Source organism: Rattus rattus, chromosome 8 (genome assembly GCF_011064425.1).
Source record: "Rattus rattus isolate New Zealand chromosome 8, Rrattus_CSIRO_v1, whole genome shotgun sequence".
NCBI classification, from domain to species: Eukaryota; Metazoa; Chordata; class Mammalia; order Rodentia; family Muridae; genus Rattus; species Rattus rattus.
This window is the reverse complement of record NC_046161.1, coordinates 72,204,244-72,228,469: the sequence shown is the minus strand read 5'-3', so window position 1 is coordinate 72,228,469 and position 24,226 is coordinate 72,204,244. Positions and strand designations below refer to the sequence as shown.

The 24,226-nt window shown below is 46.5% G+C and overlaps 1 protein-coding gene across 1 annotated transcript in view; it reads right to left on the bottom strand.

Annotated features, from left to right (window-relative positions):
• Positions 1–7,177: 7,177 nt before the first annotated feature.
• Positions 7,178–24,226, bottom strand: part of Elovl5 (ELOVL fatty acid elongase 5) — a 64,175-nt gene continuing 47,126 nt past the window's right edge. Inside the window, exons 4-8 of the mRNA XM_032909424.1 lie at positions 15,712–15,789; positions 14,639–14,810; positions 11,688–11,812; positions 9,948–10,082; positions 7,178–9,005 (exon numbers count right to left, since the gene is read on the bottom strand). Coding sequence (XP_032765315.1) covers positions 8,862–9,005; positions 9,948–10,082; positions 11,688–11,812; positions 14,639–14,810; positions 15,712–15,789 — 654 coding nt within the window. The 3' untranslated portion in view covers positions 7,178–8,861. The remainder of the gene's footprint in view (positions 9,006–9,947; positions 10,083–11,687; positions 11,813–14,638; positions 14,811–15,711; positions 15,790–24,226) is intronic.

Below are 24,226 nucleotides of genomic sequence, written 5' to 3'. Positions count from 1 at the left end.
GCTGAGGAGAGCTGGCTAGCTTGGCTAAACCGTTGTCAAACACCGTTGTCAAACTCACTTATGAATGGAAAGCCAAATCTGGGTCTGCTATTCCAACCAGTAATGTCAGCAGTGTGTTGACATAATCACCGAACAAATTTTTACTTACAGCCAACATGGGAACTGGCATATTTACAAGTGCTACACACCACGTACCCCCCACCCCACCCCTTTTGAGTGTCCCAAATATCATTTCTTGTGTTAGGAGGAATGTTCTGCCTCTGACAAGCCTTCTGTCAGTTCACAGCTGATTGGACAAGCCACCGTAATTCTCAGCCTAACTGTATGCTCTTCTTTAGATGGTCAGGGCAGGAGGCGTGGGCAGAATGATTCCTTTACAGCATAATTATTCCCACCCCCAAGGCTGAGTAAGACTCGCCTTCCATCAATGAGAACACCCAAATTCCACCCTCCTTTCACTTTCCCTCTTAAATGTAAAGACTAGCGGTTTTACCCCACGCACGCACACTAATTCAGTGCAGTGTGCTGTCTCTGCCTTCTACACCTTTGCTTTTGTAGGTTCCTGGACTGGAAATGCTGGCTCCCAGACAACCTCCAGCCTCCAGCTCCATACAGAAACCCAGACGGTCTGAAGGCTCGTCTGAAAAGCCATTCAACACCACCATCTCTGGAAGAGCCCTCCCTCCCTGTACTCTCAGGAGCTGGCACGAGCCACAAGCTGTCTTACACTTAGGGCATCGGTGTCTACGCTTCCAGTCCTAACTGAACCCAAGCTTCACTGGGGACTGAAGGGACTTTTCGCGCAATTTGCTTCATCCACTTAATTCGGCCCCTTGCACTTACTCTCTCCCAGTAACTACCATAGAAGTCTGGTTGGTCCACACAGCAATGAAACTGGACATGACAGAGAACAGATTATCTAAGAAAAGACCAACTGTGGCCACATCGCTGGCTCTCTGCCTCTGTGCCTTGTTCCTACAACTTCTATCCCGGGCGTGTTTTATGACCTCAGACCAAAGCCAAGTCCAGATGTCCTACATGGACTATGGCAAAGATGGCCTAAGAATTTCTCCTTCCAGATGAGAGTCATAAACATAGCTGAGAGGAGAATGAGAGATAAAATGTAAAAACAAACCAAAACGAAACAACAACAATCTACAAATACCAAGGATGACAAATGTGGGCTTTAAATCTTTCGGGAAGAGGTGGTAACCAGAGAATGGTATAAAGAGTGGAGAGAGAGCGACCACTGTTGCCACACTGTCTCTCCACTGGAACCACCACTCAAGGTTAAAAGGGTAAAGAATAAACTGGTTAGGGTGGGTCCAAGAGGACAGTGGGACATATGTGAGTTTCTGTCAAAGGCATCTCAGGCCTTGAAGAAATCTGGCTGGAGTGTTGCTATCAGATTGGAGAGATTATGACAAGTGGGCCAGTCTGATATTCATAACCCTGTTTGCCAAAGAGCAAAGGAGATGTTAGCAACACCAAGAATGTTTTAAGCCTGGAGAGAGGGCTCAGTGGTTTAAGAGCACTTTCTAACGTCCTGGGGTCCATTTCCAGCACCCATGTGGCAGCTTAGAACCACTCCAACTCCAGTCCAGAGGTGCGGATTCTGGCTTCTGTAGGCTCCTGTGTGCATGCGGTACATATGAATTTACAAGGGCAGAACACAAATGCACGTTAAAAGACAAAAAGAACAGAGACAACCGGAGCAGGGGGATGACACACAGGCAGGGTCTGCTCTAGTCTGCAGGAAACAAACTGGACAAAATAAAATAACCGCTTTAGAAGAGGTGAAACCCAGGTATCTCTGGATTTTTAAACCAAGGCAAAAATGGAGAATTTTAAAAAGCAAGTCCAGAATGTATCCCAAGGGACCGTATCAGTTGGGGAATGCCCCAGTCCCAGAGGGAGGGCACGCCAAGCGCAGACCATGGGACCTGGGGCTTATGATAGAGAGGCTCGGAGAATCTGTTCTTTCAGGAAGGGACATTTTACAGACCAGTAAAAGAAGGGGCATGGGAAAGACAGCAACAGTGGTACTGGCAGAGGGAAGAGAGAGACTAGGAAAACCCCTTTCTCAGCTCTTGACTGGGCAGCCATGGTACACCCTCTTAAAAAGTCCCTTGCAGAGTCTGGAGAGCCTGAGACTTGAAGTCCTCTCCACAAACTCCAAGAGTCAAGAATGATATACCAAACCTTGACCAGCAGAAAGGTCCACGTAGACCAGAAAGAAAATCTGAGTAAAACCCACGCAGTGTTCAGGTAGGTAGACGCCTGCTTGAAGCCAGAATCTGCAGGGGCATAGAATCTTGGATTCCATGTGGGACACCTCAAAGCAGGAATGACTGCCCGGAGGGCAGGGCTAACGCTTTCTGGTAACGTGAATGGTGAAGATAGGAACACCAATGTTACACCAACCCTGCCATGACCTGCCTGGGGGCTGTGCCAGCATTCCTAACCAGACTCCTGAAGAACTACCCCCCAGAGTCCTGCCCAGCATCAGTGACAAGACCACACAAGGCCAGCCCAGAGGTGAAATCATTATTTGTAACTTGACTCAACCTTACAAAGGAACATGAAGGGGCATGAAGGCATCGGGAGGCTGGAGGGAGAACGCAGGACCTCAGACTGGAACCAGCCAATGGGTCAGACGTTCAGTCTACAGCCCCGAGCAGCCCTGTTTTTACATTTACTTCTCCTTCATGTAACATTATTTAATATCCAATGTCAACGTGGGAGGCCAGTAGTTCTGCTCTGCTCTCTTCTTCCTTTCCTCACTCAACGGCGTTCCCAAAGAACAGAGGGAGGGCCTGCGCAGTTTGTGGGGCTTGTAGCTCAGCCTCCCACCTGACCCAGCGGTGGCTTCCTTACCCCATTTTCATTCTACCTTGAGCCCAAATGGCCTCATCTCCCCTGCCTGGTCCCTGCTGTCCTCCCCTCTATTTCTACTTCCTTTCTCTCCTTTTCTGTGTGAACCCAGTATTAATCATCAGTCTGATTCCACTTCCCCCCTCCCACCATGCCTGCAGTAACTACCATACGCACACAATGCTATCAGTGTTCTCTACGTTGAGAAACGACTAGCCGTTAAGGGGTGACTGTGTTCTAGTTGGCTGTATTTTTATAGTGGGCCTACTTTATGATAAGTGTTTTTTTCCCCCAAGACAGTATTCCACTCTCAGAGTACTGGGGATTGAACCTGGTGCCTTGAATACCAGTCCAGCAGAGGAAATGACACCAACTAAGAAAGTCCATATATTAAAAACAATCATTTTTTAATTCTTGGGCATTTCATCTAAATTACTTTCATTGGAGGTCATTTCTCTGGGAACGATAAAATTCTCGGAGTCGTCACAATGTCCTAGTTTTTACTGTTTCTTGTGTTCTTGAATTGGATTTGTGCCTTTTGGGTTAGGTCAGTAGTTGAATTTTGTTTGTTTTTGCTTATGGCCAATTTCATTTAAAAATACTATTAGATAATAGGTCACAGATAACCCTAACATAGTAAGTGACTTCAGTACCCAAATTTTACTAACAGACAAACATCTGCATTAAATACCATAGATCAAACAGATCTATAAAAAATGGACCGTAGGTCAAATGGATGTATGAAAAAATTCATCAAATGCTGCAGGATACACAACGTTTCTCAGCAAAATCCAAAAGCAGTACACGGAAAGAAATAAGATCAGGGCAGAAACTAAATGGGACAAATAAAACAAAATGTCATCAAGACTGTTTGTTGGAAAGATAAATAACATCAATGTACCCTTACCTAGAGCAACCCAAATAGGGGCAAGTCCAATTAATAAAATTACAGACAAAAAGGGAGGCAGTACAACAGATACCAATGAAATTCAAAGGTACAAAGACTTAAGCTAGAAATAACAGTAGGAAAGCCTGAAAGAAATAGATTTCCAGATGGATACCAGCCCACCAAAACTAAGCCGAGAGTGGGAGAAACCCAAACAGATCCGTGACATGCAGTGAGGCTAAACCAGTAAGAAAGACTCTCCCGGGCTGGAGATGGCTCAGTGGTTAAGAGCACCGACTGGCTCTTCCAGAGGTCCTGAGTTCAATTCGCAGCAACCACATGGTGGGTCACAACCATCCCTCTTCTGGTGTGTCTGAAGACAGCTACAGTGTATTCATAGAAATAAAATAAATTAAAAAAAAAAAAGACTCTCCCAACCAAAAAGTCCAGAAGCAGACAGACCCACTGCTCTTTTCTTTAGAAGAGATACCACAAGCACTTCTCAAAGCAGTGCATATAACAGAAAAGAAAGACGTGCTACAAATGCCTAATGCCAAAACCAGGAGGACACATTGAGAAAATTACAGGCTAATCTCGGGGCTGAAGATAAAGTCAAAGATTCTCAAGGCTTGCAAACGAAATTCAAGAACAAATCAAAAAGATCATTTGTCTTGATCGTATTCTAAAGATGCAGAAATAATTAAGAATATTCAAACCAGCAAATGTAATAATACACCACATAAATGCACTCAAGGATCATCTCGATAAATACCGAAAAGGCTTTTATCCAATATTCCCTTTGAGATAATGCCCGAAGAGATGAAGGCAAAAGAAACTTATCTCAGTATCATAAAGATTTTATACAGCAAACCTACAGCCACATTATAGTAAAATGGGAAACAAGACAGAGGTCTGTGCTTTCACCATTCTCATTCAATACAGTGGTTTAAGATAAGAAAGGGAATAAGAGAAAGGGAATAAAATCAACAGCTTTCCTACATTCCAAAGTGACACAGACTGAGAAAGAATTCAGAGTAACAATCTCACTCACAAAAACATCTACCTTAAAATAGAAAGAACCAAAGAAGTGAAAGTTAAAAACAGTGGAGAGAAATTAATCATTGTGCTTATGAATTGAAGAATGAATACTGGCTGTACTACCAAAGAGCTCTGTACGCAGCCATGGTGACTCCAATGTGTTTAACCAAAAGATGCCAAGTCAGTGTTTGACAGAGACTATGTGCACCCCGGCCAGCCCCATTTACCCAAATGTGTTATGAAGCCAACCTGGGTGTTAAAAATGTAGCATATCTACATTTTGGGGGTATGTGTGGCCTAACGATGAAGTCATGTCACTTCTAGGGGAATGGATGTAACTGGAAAGAATCATGTTATCTTCCTCATTTGTTTCTTAGATTCCTGCAGAAACACACAGCCATGACTACGGTAGCAACAAGAATTACTGTGTAGGAAACAAAGCGGACTAAAGGAGGAGGGCGCAAAGGAGTGAGGGATGAGGGAATCCGGTCAATGTATAATATATACATGTAGGAAAAATTTAAATTAATAAAGGGAAATCTGGCAAAATTAGGAATGCAGACTGCAAACATTTAGACTTGTAAGGCTCTGAACTCTGATTCAGCAGAAGAAAGGCCGTATTTCTGTGACAGCCAAATTGGGGCAGCCAATCAGGGCCTGATCCGTAAAGTAGCAACTTGTATTTGGCAGAAATGAGTGGGGTGCTTGGAGATCCCAGTCATGGAGGCTAAGAGCCCTTGTGATCCCCAAGTTGGGCTTCTCAGATTAGGCTACACCACCTTCCACCTGAGTTGGAAGGCGGCCAGGGAGGGTGCTCCTGTCTACAGAGGCAAAAGAACTCAGAAAACAGAAACGGAACATGCCTGGCCTTGTTCTCTTCTCTCACCCACTCACTCCTCCCAGGGGAGGAGGGAGATTGACAGCTAACACCAGGAAAGGAAATTGAACAGTCTTGGTGAGGTAAAATGTCAGCAGGTCAGAATCTGCATTAAGGGGAGCCTTCGTAAGCACCAGGACCAACCTTCCTCAAGTTGTAGTGGCAGCAAAGGACCAAGACACCACATGTTGGTGTGGTGATGCCAGCCCTAAGTTCAGTTCAGGACACTTGTTAGCTAAGGAGAGCCCTAGATTGTGGCTCAACAATTGGCCTTTTCAGTGAGAGGTGTTACTTCAATTTCTCTTCTGTCTTCTCCTCACTTTTCTCTTCTGATGTTTTCTATATAATCCTGGTTGGCCTGTAACTCTAAGCCAGCTTTATTTGCCATTATCTTCTTGACCGCACCTAAATTAAATCACCCACTTCCCCGTAGATATGGGTGGGAGATAAAAGCCTTGGGTAGGTTAGGAAGGGCAGGATTTGGGAAAAGCTGTTAAGAAAGTGATGAGACTTTGGGATGAAGGAGGGAATGCCATTTCTCCCCAGCAGACTCAGCAATCCACAGCACAGGTCTTTTGTTTTTTCATACAGCGATCCAAGACAGCTCCACCCACTTGCTTACATGCCCGTGACTGTTTTGTACTCTTACAAAGGCTCGGTTACATAGTTGCCATGTGAACTGAAACGTAACCTACTTGCTCTTCACAGAAAAATGTGAGGACTTACTCTGTCTACAGCGAGAAGTTACGTCAACAGCCTGCAGATGAAGGGACAGGGTGGGATACCAGGAAGGAGGGCAGGATCCAGGAGAATGCGCAGAGCTGGAACCTCTAGGAGGGGTGCAGGAGGATCCAGGGTTGGAAGGCACTGTGTTTTATCCCCTGGGGTCCTTCGCCAGGGGAGGTGATAGCAGTTCTTGGCTGTCAACCTGACCACGTACAGAATGAACTACAACTCAAATGGCTGGGCGCAGCAGTAATGGATTTTGTTTTTTAATCATTTGAAGGGAAGACCTGCTTCAAATCTGGATCTCTGAGGTAGAAGACCCAACTTTAATCCGGGCCACACCTGCAGCCTATCTATAAAAGGGACAGAGAAGATGGAAGCTCCCTTCTCTTTGCCTGCTTGCTCTCACTCTTGTTAGTGTGTCCATTCAAGCAAGTCCTTCAGTGGCATTAGATGCTGTGCTGCTTTGGGACTCCAGTGTTTACGAAGAGCAGCTGAGACATCCGGCTTCTCGGACTGAACTACTACTGGATTCTTGGACCTTCAGTTTGCCGACAGCCTTGTTGGACTAGCTGGACCACAACCTGTAAGCCATCCTATTAAATCCCTCGTGTATTTAGATTCATTCTATCAGTTCTGTTCCTCTAGACTATCCCTGACTGATACAACCACTTTCCGCATTCATGCCTACTTCCTAAGCTCCTACAAGGTGACAAGAGTTGACCGCCCTGCAGTCTTTTAGAAGTGGCAGCACATCAAACAACAGAAAACACAGCCCGGGTAATCAAAAAGGTTTTAATGATTAATGTTTAGACATTATTTGACAGTGTGGGTATATCCAGATGAGCTAAGCACACTTTGACGGCACACTACTGAATGTTATAGTTTGGTACTGATATATGTAAAGAACCTGCGAGCGGTACCCTAGGATGGAGACACACATTTACGCTCTAGATTTGAGAAGATCAATGTAAACAGACGCTGCAACTCCGTCCAAACAGAGGCTAATGAGGACCAACTGGCTCCTTAGAATATGAATGTGCAAAATTAAAGCATGGTAAACTGGTATTTACATAAATATCAAACCCACAATTAGTTTATACATTGTCAATTGTCTTCTAGGATGTGTCACGAGTGGTTCAATCAATTTTCTTCAATGCAGAAGGTGTTCAAAGGCTAAACTTTCAACACTTTAAAGATGACACATGTAACAATAGTCCCCACTTGTATGACCAACGCCTCCAGCGCACTAGACACGATTTTAGGATAAGCAATCTGTTACTTTTAAACAAGTGCTTTAAATCAATCTTTAGATGCTAAGCAGAAAAAAATTACAGATGCCACTGAGATTTACACTGAATAAAGCGATTGCTCCCCAAACACCCGGTTCCTGCGTGCTCCAGCTCTTTAATTTTGCCTCAGAATGATTACGGTGCTTCCTGGTCTCTTGGTAAATTAGGCACATTTTAAAAGGAAGTGTATGTCAAAGTAGCACTACAGAAAAGAACAAAAAAAATTTGGACCCAGGCAACCAGTTCCCCATCACTGGGCGTGTGTGTGACTGTCACATAATAAATGTCTAATCACCTTTCCTGAAAGGTAGTTCTCCTCTCTCCAAGTGGTGGGAAATAGAATGGCCCTTTTTCTCTCCTGTATAAAAACACTAAGCACTTGAGAAATAAAAAGTGGCCTACTCACCCTACAGTGGCCTAGACCCTGGGGGACCAGGGACAGTACATAAGTGTCTCCAGATGCTTGGGACCCTTTCCCCACCTCTTTAAACACATTGATAGTGGCACTCAAAATAAAAAAATAAGATCTGTTAAAAAGTTAAACTGACTGTCCCACTAGACTTGAGCCTGCTTATGTAAAACAGAAGGTGCCGTCAGGTTTCGCATCTCCAAGTCACTTGCAGTTACACATCACACACTAATTTCATAAATCACGCATTTGATTTTTCTAAACAGAGCTATTACAAATGAATACAAAGTTGAAACATACCCTAATTAAACTAATAAGCTTTGGGCCCTGCTTTTTAAGTCTTAAGGCATGTGTGTTCTTCTACTGTTAACAACACTGTACAAATTTACAGTCACATGCATGGTCTACACTTAAAAAAAAAAAGTTTGGATTACAGTGTTTTAAATTGTGAACCACAATTCAGCACCTATCGTGTTACAACTAATAAGGCAACAGCAGTGTCGTATACTACAACAACATTCCCTTTCCACAGTCTAGCGCGGGGGGCGATGAGAGCCCAGAAATGTGAGAGAATCGTATGCCTACTTGTATAATCTGTATACATATTCTAGGGGTTTTGAACTGATGAAAAAGGTCCTACATAAGTCACACTGCAGATAGTAGGGCCAGACTATGACAGCAGCTGTTATGAGCGTCAGGGCACAACTCATACTGTGCTTACAATCACACGCCGTGGTCTGGAGGCTTCGGCTTGGCTTGTCAATCCTTCCGCTGCTTCCTTGACTTCACACTGTTCTCCAGGGAAGCAAAGTTGTTGGTGTGTCCATTGACGGCAGTCATAGACCCATTCTGGTGGCCCTTCAGGTGCTCTTTCCTCCGAGAGGCCCCTTTCTTGTTGTAAGTCTGAAATGCACAAAGCAGATCAGTGGCTGCCAATCAGATGACTGTACTGGTCAGCATCTAACTAGGCTTTTTGTCTGATAAATCTCACCACGTACTTCCTGTGATAAAATAGCCATTTTATGTTTCTTCCAACTTTCTGAGGCTTAGCTCATGTTCTGAGCCCCAGGCCAGAACAGAAACACTTAGGACAACATACAGTTTCTGCTCATTCTGCCTTGTCTCTTCGGATGGTGGAGGAGTGGGCAAGGCGACCACACTGGCTTCTCCTACTGGCTAGCAGCAACTCTACCACACAAGTGACTGCTTATCTTTCCACGTCCCTTACTGCTTCAGCAACCATCTGAGCACTCACGCGGTGCCACGAGCAGCTGGAAGGTCCTATTATCAGGCCCCAGCAAAGCTCGAGTCAACAACGCACACACAGACACATGGTGGCACAGAAGAGAAACAGGCGCTGAGCCTCCAGGTGGCTGTTCCAAACTACTGGACTTTTCTCCCCATTTCCTTTGCCCTTGCTCCTGCCCAGGGGACAGTGGGGACAGAAGCCACTTGGCACTGGCCACAAAAGGAGGAGAATCATCAGTGTCTGCGTGGTAGCCAGGCACCACCAGACAGACAAACTTCTATCAAGCCCCAAGCAGTGGCCATCTAAGAAAAATGGGACATAACAGTAGGTTTCAATTACATCAGAGTAGTGATGAAAACTTCACATAGCTATGACGGGCAGGGCAGTGGGGCTGAGACTTCTGATCGAAAGTCACCCAAAGAAAAACAGCGAAGCACTCACTAAACATGGCATTATTTCCCACCTGGGTCCCACGATGCCCAGGACCAGATGGAGAGCAAAACTGGTGAACCCTCCTTGCCTACACAGCACAGTGCCAGCATGCAGCAGTGCTCCCTACAGCCCCACTGAGTGAACGGATGAAGGGTGAGACTCACCTGAATGTAGAAGTTTGTGAAGAGAGCAATCAGGGAAATCATGTATCCGATCTGGAAGTACAGCCACCCGAGAGGGAAGGAGCACGGCCAGATGACCCCACAGCTGGTCTGGATGATTGTCAGCACAAACTGGACCTAGAAGGAAAGGCCAGGGTTGAGCGGTGGCCGCACAGGGATGGGTTCCTACCAGGGGACTATGTCTCAGTGTCCCCATCCAAGTTCCTTAACCAGCACTTAGTAGCTCTTTATACTAGGTTTTAGTCTGTCTCTGCACGTATGTATGCACCTACTAAAGGTTCCCCCTGTCCTCAAAGCTACGTAAACCACCTTTTTACAAAAGTCTATGACTCAGCACAGAGAGGTAAGAGAAAGGAGTGAGGCACACGTTTAAAGGGCCAGAGATGATGTTACTCATGATGCGCAGTCTGACTGACTCACTTCCTGCTCGGTATCTGTGTTCACTTTGGTGTGGCGAAGGCTGTCATGAACATGTAAACGCTTCTTGGCCAAAATGCAAGGCCTTCTGATGAGTGACCTTGGAAAGCAAGTGGACCCATATGATCCTCTGCAGAGGCGTTAAAGGCCCTGACTACTCAAGCACCTTCAGGAGCCCATTGAGGACGCAGGGGCTCCCACCAGCTGTTTCCCTGTTTCTTCAGTCTGGTCTTTAATCTAAGACCCAGGCAGACAGCTCGCAGCCCAGTAGGGCAGCAACATATACAGTATTCTTCCACATTCTGTCTGCCAGAGCCATGATTACAGCACCAATCTGTCTCTGCACCCTTTCTCCTCTGTACCAGGGGAGGCTAAAGAACGATTGTCCTCCCTCACAGGTGAGAAAGAGATTAACAAGGACCGCAGAGCTGCTGGCAGGGTGGTAATGAAACACCAGGCAGAAGGGCTCCAACCTCTCAGTGTTATTTTTAAATTCTGAAAAACCAAGACTGATTCAGGGATCTAAATTAGATTCATTTGGAACAAATGCACACGGCAGGACTGGGCTGGAGGGTTTGGTGCTGGTCCTCCAGCCTCCAGCTTTAATGTGCTCACCTACGAGATGGAGGTAATATTCCAAACAACTCACGCAGAAATCCCATCCTTAGCATTAGTGCCTGACACACAAAACAAAGCAGGCCAGTGTTTAGCAACAGTAAACTAATTACTCAGGAGGGCTTCATGAGGGGAAAGGAACACACTACAATGGGCCGACCACTGGGCAAGGCGCAGAAAGAATGGCAAGAGTCATGGAGACCAGACAGTTGTCGGCCGGCCTCTGCCGGGGGCCACCATCTGAAGCAGCGGGAGCTTCTACCAAGGACTCCGATACCAGGGTCAGAGTAGAGTGGTCACCTGGCACCCACCTTACCCAAGAGGGTTCACTGTGTAGTAAATACAGGGGCTCTGGACTCAGCACCAAAGTTCTACCTGAACCTCCTGGGAACATAGGGAAGCGGTTTTCATCTTCATCTTGGAAATGAGAGCGCGCACACAGGTCCAGTGTGCACATTACATGCTTATACACACAAAGTAAGACCAAAGCCTGACCTCGAGTTGGACGCTTAAGACTTGAGGCAGCCCAGGACAGCGCAGGTCTCCATCTACTTGAAACAAGAACATTGCCTGATCTGCCTACCACAAGTTTAACTGGATCAACTGGATTCCATTAAACAACAGGATGGCCTGGAAGAGGTCTGGATCAGGCAGGGAACAAGTTCTGGGCACAGTGACCAAGTTACTCACCAGCTGCCCCTGAGTGATGTACTTTTTCCACCAGAGGTACGGACGCATGGAAGGGACAGAGGACAGGCCGTAGTACGAGTACATGAGGACGTGGATGAAGCTGTTGAGCGTCGCACCGAAGTACGCTGCGGGAACAAGGGGAGGGGAGGAGGCATTAGAGTGGTTTAAGTAACCGGTGTGGGAAATCCAAGACAATTTTGGAGCTAGCGAAATTCTTCTGAACCAAGAACATTGCAGCTGTAAGTGCTACTTGGATGTGGAATGAAAACTCAGTTTCCATTTGGGTGGGCAGGGCAGGCAGCCACCAGGACACCTTGCACCCAGAGTCACAGACCTGCTATGACTAGCTTGTGCCCCAACCTGGCACCTGCAGGTGTGGCTGGCAGACTCGGAGGCAGGGTCCTCCTCCCGAACGCCTACAATGAAAGACCCATTTATCACACAACTTTCAACTTCCAGTAGAATTTCACTTTTAAAATACTTTTATTCTCAACAGTAAATCATGAGGCGAAGCGAAGCCATTGGCTTTTCAGACATGCCAGGTTGTATAGGAGGAGTTTTAGTGGCTACGACACTGGTCCTGCAGGCCTCACATAGGTCACGTACACTCTCTAGCTCTCCACCGGCCAGCAGGGCTAGTTGTCCTATGAGGTATCTTGAAATTTAAATTACTCCTCAAATGTAATCAAATGGAGGGCTGCCCCTACTAGAATCTGGGCTAGCTTATCCACAGGTGATGCGGGATGGACAGCAGACATCAGTTCCAGAGTTTTAGAACTCAGCCCATCCTTCTGGGCTATCCCTTCCCTTCAAGCCACTCCCTAAAGGTACTGTATTTACAAAGTCTGTCTCAGTTATGAACCTACAGTTCAGAGTTAGAGCTGTGAATCTCTGTGGGCAAAGATACTGAGCAACCATGTTGGGGGCAGATCCAGAGATCCCCGCAAACTCTCCAGGGTTAGGAAGAAGACCCTGTGCCTGAGAAACTTTCTGGAGCCTACGTGGAATCCAACCATACCCAACCTTTAAAACCAGCAAAGCTTGATACACGTTTTAGAGACTGTGTAGTTTCACTCTGTCAGACTGGATGGGGACTTCCTAATGTGTAGCTCGCCTAATCCATGACACTCGCCCTCCACACCAGACAGAACAAGGATTGTGAGGGTTGGTTCTCTCCTCCACCACACAGGTCTGGGGTTTAGACTCAGGTCATCAGCTTGGCAGCAAGCCGACTTACCTGCCTACTCACTCCCTACTCCTTAATGTGTTCCCCATCGCAATCAGCAGAGGACAACACCAGAGAAAGGTTCTATGCCCCTAGGCCACACAAACTATTGTTAAAGGCAACCCCAGGCCTTTTCACAAAGTCCCTGCCTGTACAGACCTGGTTCTTGAAGCCACTGGTTTCCTCTGGCAGGTTCGGAATTTCTGACCTTACTTTAAGCCCCTGGCCTATTTAGAGTTGATTGTGTGCAGAGTAAGTGAGAGGTCTGAGTTTTTGCTTCCCTGTTTTACACACGGATGTCTAATTTTTCCAGATCTATCTATTGAGGAGGCTTGTCTCACATAACTCCTAAATCAGCAGAGAAAACAATGGGTTTCATCGCGGCATCTTCATACATTCCTGTTGCTACTTGGTCATCATTTCTCCTGTCCCCAACAGTGTCCTTCCCTGTGCCGTGCTCCCCTCCTCACCCCCACACCCCCAGCAGTCCCCTCTGTTCTTACACACACTCCATCACCCACGCACTCTACCTCCCTTAAGATCGCTTCCTGCCCTCTCATGATACTTTTTCCAGTGTTGTGACCTCATGCACACACAGGATTTTGTATTTAGGTTACATGTGCAGTATGTGAGTCTGGCTAACTTCACTTAACATGATGCCCAAGGCCTCCATCTTCCTGCAAACGGCCCACACGATTTATACCTGCAGAAAATGCCACTGTACATTTTCATCTGTGCTTAGCCACCCAGGCTGCTACCATTTGTCAGTCATTGTGAGGAGAGCAGCCATAACCAGTAATGTGCTTGTATCTCTGTGGTATGTTAATTGGAGTCCTTGGCTATTTACCCAAAAGCAATACAGCAAGTTCAAACGGAAGTTTTAGTTTCAGTGTCTGAGGGGTCTCCACGCTGACTCCCACAGCATCACTGAGTATGGAGCAGCAGCAGGAGAGAGTAGAATCCCGCGTCCTTGCCAGCATCTTGCTTCTACGGATACTGAACCTAGCGCACCTCGCTGACACGGCCAAGTCACTGAGCTACATCCCCCAGTGGTTTGTGTCCTTGATGATAACCTATCTGAAGTGAGATGGGCTCTCTTTTTCCTGACAGCTAAAGGATGCGGAACCCTTTTAAAGCTCTCACGGGGCCTCTGGGTTGCCTTTGCTGAACTGTGTATTGAGTTCACAGTCTGTCTGCTAATGAATCATTTGTAGGGTTCTTTTTTAAAGCAATGAACATTTCTTGTCAAAGAGTATGCGGTAGATAGACGTGTGATTTACTTTCTGGTCTTTCCTTCTACTCCCTTAGTCTACAGTCCCTCTTTGTGTCTATACCACGGTGTTCTTATCCCCCGGCTCTGTGGTATAATCTTGGATTGGGCCTTGTGACGGCTTCAGCGTTGTCTTTCTGTGTAGGATTACTCTGTCTAAAATATGTAACATGAAAGTAGAAGGAAGGAGACCAGGAAAGGGTAAAGGGGACACAAGGAGGTGGGGAGAAGGGACAAATGAGAGGTAAGTATGACAGGGGAAAATGTCACAATGAAACCTTCAGTGTATGCTAACTGAAATAATAGCAGTAATAATAATAATACTAAATAAAAAAGAAAAAACTTGCACACAGACTCAAAAGCGTAACCTGAAAATTTACAGAGAGAACATTTTTCCTGAGGGCTAAGTTTCCAGTCTGTCTCTGTCACATGTTCTCCAAACATCCTATTACTTACAGTGGCCGCAGGGAACCCAGTTCATCACAAACCACCAGATGTTGAGCATAGTGGCATGGTGGTAGACGTGCAGGACTGTGATCTGGTGGTTGTTCTTACGAAGAATGAAGAAAAAGGTGTCCATGAATTCTATGAGTTTGGAAAAGTAGTACCACCAGAGGACACGGATAACCTAGGAGCAAAAGGTTCACAGTTTATCTCCATTACTTCCCATTACGACATCGGCAACATGATGCCCACTTCATTATAAAGCTGGGAGAGCCCCACTGGCCCCTGCTGCCTTCCAGTGACAGCTCTGGCCACTGTGAGTGCCTTTAATCAATGAACATGTGATCCTGGAGAACTGAAATGTCAAAGGGCTCCTCGCACACTCTTGCACAGCCCAGGACTGGGAGGTAGAGAAGCAGAGGACAGACAGTTCAGAATCCTCTTCCTATGTAGAAAGAACCCGAGGCTACAAAAGACTGTCTGAAAGCAAAACTAAGTCACACCAAAAAGCCCTGGGCGGAAGCTCCAGGCTCAGCAGCGCTCTCCCGTAGTCCAGAGCTGCTAGAAGTGAGGAGGATGCTGGGGCCTGAGGGCCTGGTGTGAGGAAGTATGAATCATGAAGGAAGGAAATGGAACGGGAACGTGCAGCACCTGTTTCTGGTCCAACCGAAATGCTCAAAGGAAGCGCTGGCCATGCTGGGTTTGACTGCCGGCCTCCTGTTCAACAAACTCCAATTCTCAGAGTGGATAATGGATTTTACCTTTACCATCGCTACTCAGAGGGTACTTACAAGAGCGATTTTAAATCAAATGGTCTTTTATGTAAATATGAAACCTGTCAACTGTTCACAGGAGTTTCTTTTACAGAGAGGAGGAGGATTCAGTTTTCATTTTATTTATGCCCTTCATGTTCAAATCATCACACCACACACCCAACTCTTCTTTCTCTTTTGAAAACGTCAACAGGAATTATCAGGATTGAGAGGCTACTGTCTCTTTTGTCTTTTGTATAAGTTTTTTATTGGGGGGGGGGTAAAAAAAGCAAATACACAGACACCCCCACCCCCACAACCCTGAAACAATACCTTCATATCTGATTCTCCTGCGCTGCGTGTTCCCTGACAGAAGAAGTTGTATTTGCCTTCCCACACACCTGTCACCAACTGAAAGAGAGGAGGAAAATTAGTTGCTACACCAGAAACCTGTTCAACAGAACTCTGTTAGTCTACACTATGGGAAAATTAACTTGGGGGTCTACGGAGTCAAGTTCGTTGAAAGTAAAATGGTCAGAGCGAACAGTGAAGAGAAAAGTTTCAACCCTGCAAGCACTTTTGTCTCCATTCTGGGAGGTGAAGCTTGAAGGCACTCCCAGGACGCTGCCGTCAGAAACCCTTTCTTCCCCTGCTGCTTCGGCGTGCCCAGACCCATCCAACTCCAGATGTCATCCCGTCTCTCAGGTCACCTTCCCTAAGCTCAGGCTCCTGAAACCTGACTGTGCAGGTTGGAGCCATCTGTATGAGCCAGCCATGGACTCCCCACGGGTGGGGGCTCAAGATCTGTAGTTCTAACAAGTTCTTCAATTGCCAGTACCAAAACCACTGGCCTGGAGCCAGCGTTTAACGCTAGGACGAACACAGTCCATCTTCCTATTCCTTTTTATTTCCTGTTGCTGTGTTTCCCTCTAGACTTACAGATTAGCCGTCTGCAGACACAGAAAGGACCCCAGAACTGGCATGCAAGCTGTAGTTGTCACTGGCTCAGTGACAGGGCCTGTTTCCTCATTGGCACATAGTGAGATGTGTAGCCTATGATGAGACCTTGGAACCTACTCTAATGGTCAGGCTATTCTATTTCAATACTGCCTGCCCACTATGTTCCTAACACCTACTGTATGCAACTTATCGATAAATACCACAGCTCTCTGCTTGTTTGCTTTTCTGTAGTCTAGAACAATTTCATGTGTCCCTGAGGGCCACAGATTGCCAGGAGGTTCCTGAGATGGTATTTTGAGCCTCACGCTATCCACGTATGAAGCACACACAAGGACCTAGTCACCAGTATCAAAGTGTGTACCCCTGTCCAGCCTACCATGAGCACCGAGGACCCCTAGCAAAATGCAATCTTGAACTATCACAAACCTTCAGGATCTGAAACCCTGGGGTAGATCACCAAGGTTAGCACTCAAAGTGCCCGATCATAAATTCTTGAGAATCTAATGATGTTGCTTCTATTGTCTCTAATCCCAGATCTTACACCACCCAGGAACTTGTTGGTAACAGCTTTAGGCCCTACCCTAGATCTTGTGACCTTGGAATTTATGAACCAATATGGGATTCGAGAGGCCTCAGGTAGCCTGGGTTGAAATTCTCATTTTCCTTCCTCCGCTTTAGAGTGCTGTGGTTTTACCAGCCAGCCAGTTTTAACAGGTGGTTCTGATCATAGGAAATTTGGAAAACAACTGTGGGTCCCATTGTAGCTACACAGCACTGTCACCCTGGGAGCGTGAAAGAATTACTAGGTGCCTGACCTCACCTGGACCATAAAGCAAACCTCAAGGGACCTCTTTCAAAGTTCTCGAGAATTTACTGTGTGGCTCAGACTGGAAACCAGTGGCTTCACCTACTGAGCTCAGTGAGAAAGTGTCTGAGGGGAAGGGTAACTGCAAGCCATGCTGTGGACTTGGTCAGTGCTGCTTGTATTATGTTAATTTGGTCCCCAAAGTTGTACAAGAATCTCCATATCCACTGTAACTCGTTGAGGAACTCTTGTCTTCAGTTGGTTATGACTGGTAAATAAAGTTGCCAGTGGCCAATGGCTAGGCAGGGAGACAAGAGGCAGGACGTTAGGATTCCTGGGCAAGAGACTAAGGAAGGGGAGAAAGTGATGCCACTCTGGGAAAGAGTGGATACCATGCCTGAGAGGTGCTAGACAGAGAACACAGCCACCATGTAGGTGCTGGGAAATTCAATCCGAGAGGGCTGCAGTCTGGGTCTGGTCAGCCAAGACGGAAGAAAAGCTTAATAAGTGATGAGGTGGAATACGGGAAGGTACTTCAGCCTCGTGGAGGGCAGGAAGTGGCCCAGCCATTGAGCTGCTTAAGGCGTATTAAAATACAGAGAGAGAGAGAGAGAGAGAGAGAGAGAGAGAGTGTGAGTGTGTGTGTGTGTGTGTGTGTCTGTCTGTCTGTCTTTCATTCTGAACCCAGGACACTGGGGCAGGTAGCGTGGAGTGCTCCACTGGGGTTGATCTGCGTAGTGATAATTAGGCTATGATCCAGGAGGCTCCAGTTGCTCTCCCACTGCCCTCGGACAACTACTCAGCCTGGTGAACAGTACAGATGCCTTATAGCAAGCAGAATGTTTGGACAAGGACTGAAAGACATACTGTTACATTTTTTTTATCCAATCTAATGTCAGAAATCAATGTCAGAGTGAGGAGGTAGGCTTGGGCCTTTGGAGACCCGACTGGAGACCCGACTGACACAAGTTCTTCCTTTGTCCTGTGAAAGAAATGCAGAATATCCTGAGATACCAAAAGGCAGGGTATGGTGGCACCCACTTTTACTTTTCTTTGGGAGATGGAGGCAGGCAGATCTATGTGAATTTGTGGCCAGCCTGGTCTATATAACAAGTTCAACACCAGACAAGGTAAATAGTGAGACTATCTCACAACTATCAAAGCAACAATGAAAGCCACGTTCTAGACCCTACCATTACCATATTCTCTAGCTACCACCTTGGTATCCTAGATCAGATGACCACTTCACTTGAGAAGACTGCAATCCTATCTCCTGTGACAGGTGGGGCCGCTCCGTAGGAAATTGGGCAAGCGCCCCCTTTATAACCCTGCAGGTGCCTCTTAACAAGGAAGGCTCTTGTTAACTGAGCAGTGGGTCCCTCCTGACATGTGGTTCTTTTTTGGTTTTGTTTCCAAACGAATCTAGGTAGAACTTCGTTCTATAAGCAAATTAACTCGAAATCCTACTTGCCCTTTCTTACGGCCTGGGATAGAAGTAGAAAATCTCTACACTATCCTTGGAGGACACTAGTCAAGCCTGGGCACTGGGAAGTGAGTGAGCTCTGTCAGCACCAACTGGCCACATACACCAGGTTCACTGGTGGCCATGCTCTTGGCCTGTGCCTACCACACCTCCCCCACCCTGAGATCCCTGTGGAGGCAGCGTTCACGGTCACACTCTCTCCACTGGGACTGCCACTAGGGCCAGTGAGCCTCTCAATGCACTGAATTCCACACTTAAAACACTTTAAAGATTTGTTACTGCCTTCCTAACAAAACCTCCAACCCCAGCACAGTGCTGAAGTCCTCATGTTCTACTATGAACCTCTCAGGTTTCCCCTCCACCTCTGTACCTACAAGCTACTGTATCCAGATACTCTCCCAGATACACACTTCCTTAGCCATCACTGAGGTCAAAGGGCTGTGTTGACCTGTAAAGCCTGTGCTGGGACAGAGGCACAGCTTTAGGGTCTCCATCTGTGCAAGCCTTGGGCCCCACAACTCAAGTGGCACAGTGTCTTGCATCAGAACAGTTATCTTGAGAGGCTGGGGATATGAACTGTGAACTGTTCATCTCGTCCAATAAGGCTCCTAACACGAGCATAATAAGTGTTTGCAATGGCCCGATGGCCGTTTTATTCCTACCACCTAGGAATGTCTTCAGGCACCCTAGGTCTCCAGATCTTCTATCTTCCAAAGTTCAGTTCAAATTCTATTTTCTCTATGACTCTCCCTCCTTCCTGTAAGCCTGACCTTTCGTGGCTTCTCTTACGTTGCTCAGCTGATCACTGTCCCTTCTCCGTCCCAAGACAGAAATGCAATATCTTCTGAGATACCAAAAGGAAATGCTTCTTGTCAAACGTCACAGATAACGCAGTGAAGTTTTCATGAGGAAAGTAAGCCATGAGGGTCTCATGCTCCTCTGTAGGCTCTGGGGGACCCTGACTCTCACATCAACAGACTTACACACAGGAGAGGGTTAACCAACCATATGAAACTAGTGACAGAAGTTCAAAGTCGTCTAAAGCAGTGGTTCTCAACCTTCCTAATGTTGCCATCATTTAATACACTTCCTCATGTTACTGTGACCCCAACCATAAAATTATCTCATTGTTACTTCCTAACTGTAATTTTGCTACTGTTATGAATAATAACAGAATCATCCGATATGCAGGATACCTGATGTGTCACCCTGTGGGGTCATGACCCACAGGAACTAGATATCAAGTTACATCTGCAGGAGACAGAGACCTCAGTTCTGTCTGTAGGGAGGGGCTTAGGTTCATTTTTGCTTTGCAGAGAGAGAGAGTAAAAAAATATCTGAAAGGGTTGGGGATTTGGCTCAGTGGTAGAGGGCCTGCCTAGCAAGCGCAAGGCCCTGGGTTTGGTCCCCAGCTCCGGGAAAAAAAAAAAATCTGAAAGTATTTCAAAGAGGCTCAAATTTTATGGGAGGCTTCTGAACTCTGTTCATAAACCAAACTTCATAGGGGTGTATGTGTAGAAAATGTCAGAAAGGGGCTGGAGAGATGGCTCAGCGGTTAAGAGCACTGACTGCTCTTCCAGAGGTCATGAGTTCAATTCCCAGCAACCACATGGTGGCTCACAACCACCTGTAATGAGATCTGGTGCCTTCTTCTGGCCTGCAGTCACATATGCTGTACATAAAATAAATAAATAAATCTTTAAAAAAGAAAAGAAAAGAAAAGAAAATGTCAGAAAGGCCAGAATAATTTAACACCCCAAACTGCAGACCTGGGCTAGCATTTATTTGTCTGGATCTCTACTGAGTCTCCGCAAATGGGCCAGTACTTGAAGTTTCTCTACCCTTCGGTCCAGTCAGGGGGATGCCCACGAGTAGTGGCCCCGGAGACCTTCGATGCGAAGGCCTGAGATCCCCTCCCAGCCCTACAAAGAGCACACAAGAGAAGACACTCCAAGAACGGTCCTGTAGCCATTGCTTCCCTGCAGGGCCCAGGCTCAGGTTCTCTCCAACAGGCTGGTCTGTCGTGAGGCTGCATGACCGCAGAGGTGGGCCAAGGGGCTCAAGAGACAGGCAGGGTTAGGCGCTGAGAGGGAGGGCGCCCCTCTGCCTGGGGCTTCTTGGGAGCAGCGGAGAGACTGTTCCAGATGGAAAAGCAGGCCACAACACACAGCTTGCTTCTGTCTTCGCACTCCCCGTGTGTGCCACTAACTGGTCCAAGGGTGACAAAGAGGACTACTGACGTGGCTTCCCCAAGTAACCATGACACAAGCAGTGCTGCTGTAAAGCCATATGTGCTTTCTCCTTCCTTGGAGTAAAGCAACCTTAATTAGGCCAGGAGCATGTGAAGAGCTATAATTAAAACACAGCAGGCGGCTTCCTTCTCTCCCTAGGAGACAATTCAACGGCCAATGCAGGGTTTGTGCATCTTTCCATCTTAAGAGAATATAACTGCATCACAGTGAGGACCAGGGGACCCAACTCAGGGACAAAATGATTTTAGTGGTGAGAGCTGACTTCTAACCACAAACAAAGGAGAACCTTCGACACAGTCCTTTCTGGAACGCTCCCAAAGCCTCATGGGAAACAAGGTCATCGAAAACACTTGAGTCTGACTGGAAAAGCTTTATCCTCACCCCAAAGCCCTAAGATGTCAGAAGGGTTGGCTGGTTTGGGTGGTAGGAGGTGGGCAAGTTATGTGGACACCATGCCCTGAACAGACGAGCGAAAGGCAATGAAAACAGACTCCCAATGCTTAAAGACAGCAGCGTACCAGCTAAGGAATGCTCTTAAGAGCTATTAAGACATTTCACAGATTTGCTGGCTTGGATGTGTATGTTTTTATATCTGGTAGAGTGAGTGCTTTAAGAGAGGAAACAGAGACAAAGAAAAGACCCGGCTAAACCCAAGCACACATCACATAGCAGTCTTAGGCTCCTCTGCCTTCCATGCCTGTTTCTGAATTGTTATCAACTCTCTCCATGAAGGAAGTTGAGAAAAAAACCTTTACCTGTATCTATCTCCTTAGCAGACTTATAGCCAACCATAAGCTATTCCGAAGACAAAGGCACCCATTTTCTCTACAGTGTAGCAGGCCACTCTGGAATGAGGAAGCCTGACTTTCAGTCTGCAGAAGTGTTCTTCCTTCTTCTCCCCATGACAAAGATGAAGGGGCCTCCCTTGCTTAAGTCGTAAGGAGGATCCCACACACTTATCTTCAGCGCAGAGCAAACAGGCTAACCCGAAGCAGGCATGCTTGGAATCTTCTAAGTACTAGCCCTTGCCCTCTCGTGTTAAAGGTTTATTGCCGTGACTGTTTTACTGTTCAGGCTTCCTCTGCAGAAAGAGACAGAAACCTTGAAACAGACCGTTAAATGAGGAGTCTGGTGCAGGGCATTAGTATAGGTACCATGTAAGTCTGATATGATTCTAGCCACAACCATGGTATTTCTGCTCCAACCCTTGAGAATCTACAGCTAGGGCAAAACCGGAGCTCCTGCCAGGGCCCTTTGAGGAGGTTAAAACTCTACAGCCAGCCTACTGCAGTCTTGCTTTGCAAAACCTGGCTTTAACCTGTAAGACGGGGTGGTGGGTGGTGCTACAGACCTTTGAGTCCCTGCCCTGGGAGGCAGAGGCAGGAGGATATCTATTTTAGGCCAGTCAGGTCTTCGTAGAGGTATCCTATCTCAAAAGAAAGAAGAGAGAGAACAAGAGAGCGAGAAAGAGACAGACAGAGAATGAGGGAGGTGGGGAACTTGTAGTCTTCCCGCATACTTCATTACTTCAATAGAGAGTTAAGTTCTCAGAGGTCTCAGGAGTCTGCAGAATGTGATCCACCCTCTGGAGGTGGGCGAGGAGTAGGGAGGAGGTGCTTGGACTGCACTCGCCCCTTCCCTCTCTGCTGTGTACAATCCTTGAGGAGAAGAGCTGCAGCTACACTGAGGGGTAAGTATTTCCCCTGGATATCTCAGGAGAGTTCTGAGCAAGGAACTTCAGTTGTCTATTTAGGGCAACGATCCAGGAATGTCCAATCTACAAGTGTGCACCCCAGGATAGCTATGAAAGGACCCCAACATAAAACCACAAACTTAAAATGTCTAAACTTTCTCTCATGGTGGGGCGTGTGTGTGTAATGATTCCATGGTGTGAACTTTCTGGTGACAATGTCTTGTCACAATGTCAAGAGGCCGGGCACACCTTGCAGAGCTTCCTACAAACACTGGTCTCTCCAGTTGAGTCAGCTTCTCTGCACCCTCCTTAAGCAGGAAGGCAAAGAACAAAAATCCTTCCCAAAGTATTCTGGCAAACAAAATACTTTCTCCAAATCCTGTTTTGCCACAATAACATTATCTATTTTGGGAAGCCAGAACCAGAAGAAAAAGAAGACAATTTAGAATACAATACTTCCAAAGCAACCAACTGCTCTGGGGCCAATCAGAGCCCCAAGCAAGGCAGAGCCCAGAGGTCACTTGGGAGGTGCTTGGCTACCCCTAATTACAGAGGACGAGGCTCCAGCACAGTAAGTGGCCTATCAAACGCTAATCTCCCATATTCCCAATAAAACACTATGACCTTCAAAGCACAATTCAAAAAACCAAAACCAAAACCAAAACCAAAAAACCCCCCAAACCATCAGTGTGAGCTCTTGGCAACCTGAACAACGGCGGGAGCCGTCCAGGTGGAACACATATCCAGTGCACACCCAGTCTACTGCGTCAGTGCCAACCAGGAAGGTTAAGCTTTTCCTCTGCCCTGTTCTTGTTCTTTAGAAATCTATATTCTAGTTCTTCTACAACTTCAGATGCTTGGGAGAAGACAGTCATGTCACATAACCCCAGAAACTCTAAATGGGGTGCTTATCTTGGAATGTCAACAACACTTCTCTTTTAATGTAAAAAAAGAATTCACATAGGCTAAACCATTACTTCAGAAGCATGCCCTCAGGGGTAGCTGTAGGGTATTTGTTTTTTAAGTTTTGTTTTGAGACAGGGTTTCATGGGTCCTGGGCTGGCCTCACACTTGCTACGGAGCCGAGGATGGCTGCTATGACATGGATGTGCCTCCACGCTCAGCTGGGAGTACCATCGGGTCTTTAAAAGCCGACAGAGGAGATGAGGAGACGGCTTTGTTGGTGAAGAGCCTGCTGTATGACCTTGAGGGCTGAGTGCAGACCCCTGGAGCCCACAGCAAAGCCAGGCACAGCACACACACGTAACCCAGCACGGGGAGAGAGAAAAAATAAGTTTGGATTTATGCTAAACCACGCCTGTCTTCTTGGGAATACATTTTTTTACATAAAATTTTAAATGCTCTGAGTGTCTGGAAGATAATTTGGTCATATTTTTCACAACATATGATTCTCTACACAACTACTAGAGAAAAAATATACTCAAAAAGTAATCATTTGTAACCTTTAACTTAAGTCTGATTGCTAAATAGTATAAAAATATGGTTCTCATATTTGCCTTTTTCCTATTCCTATACAAGCACAGCTTCTGTGGTGCAGACAACCGAAATAATGAGGAGCTGGAGAGGGGACCTTTTCATTGCAGGTGTCTGTCGGTCTCGTAAGCCAGTGGTTGGTCTGTGAGTGTGGACTGGGC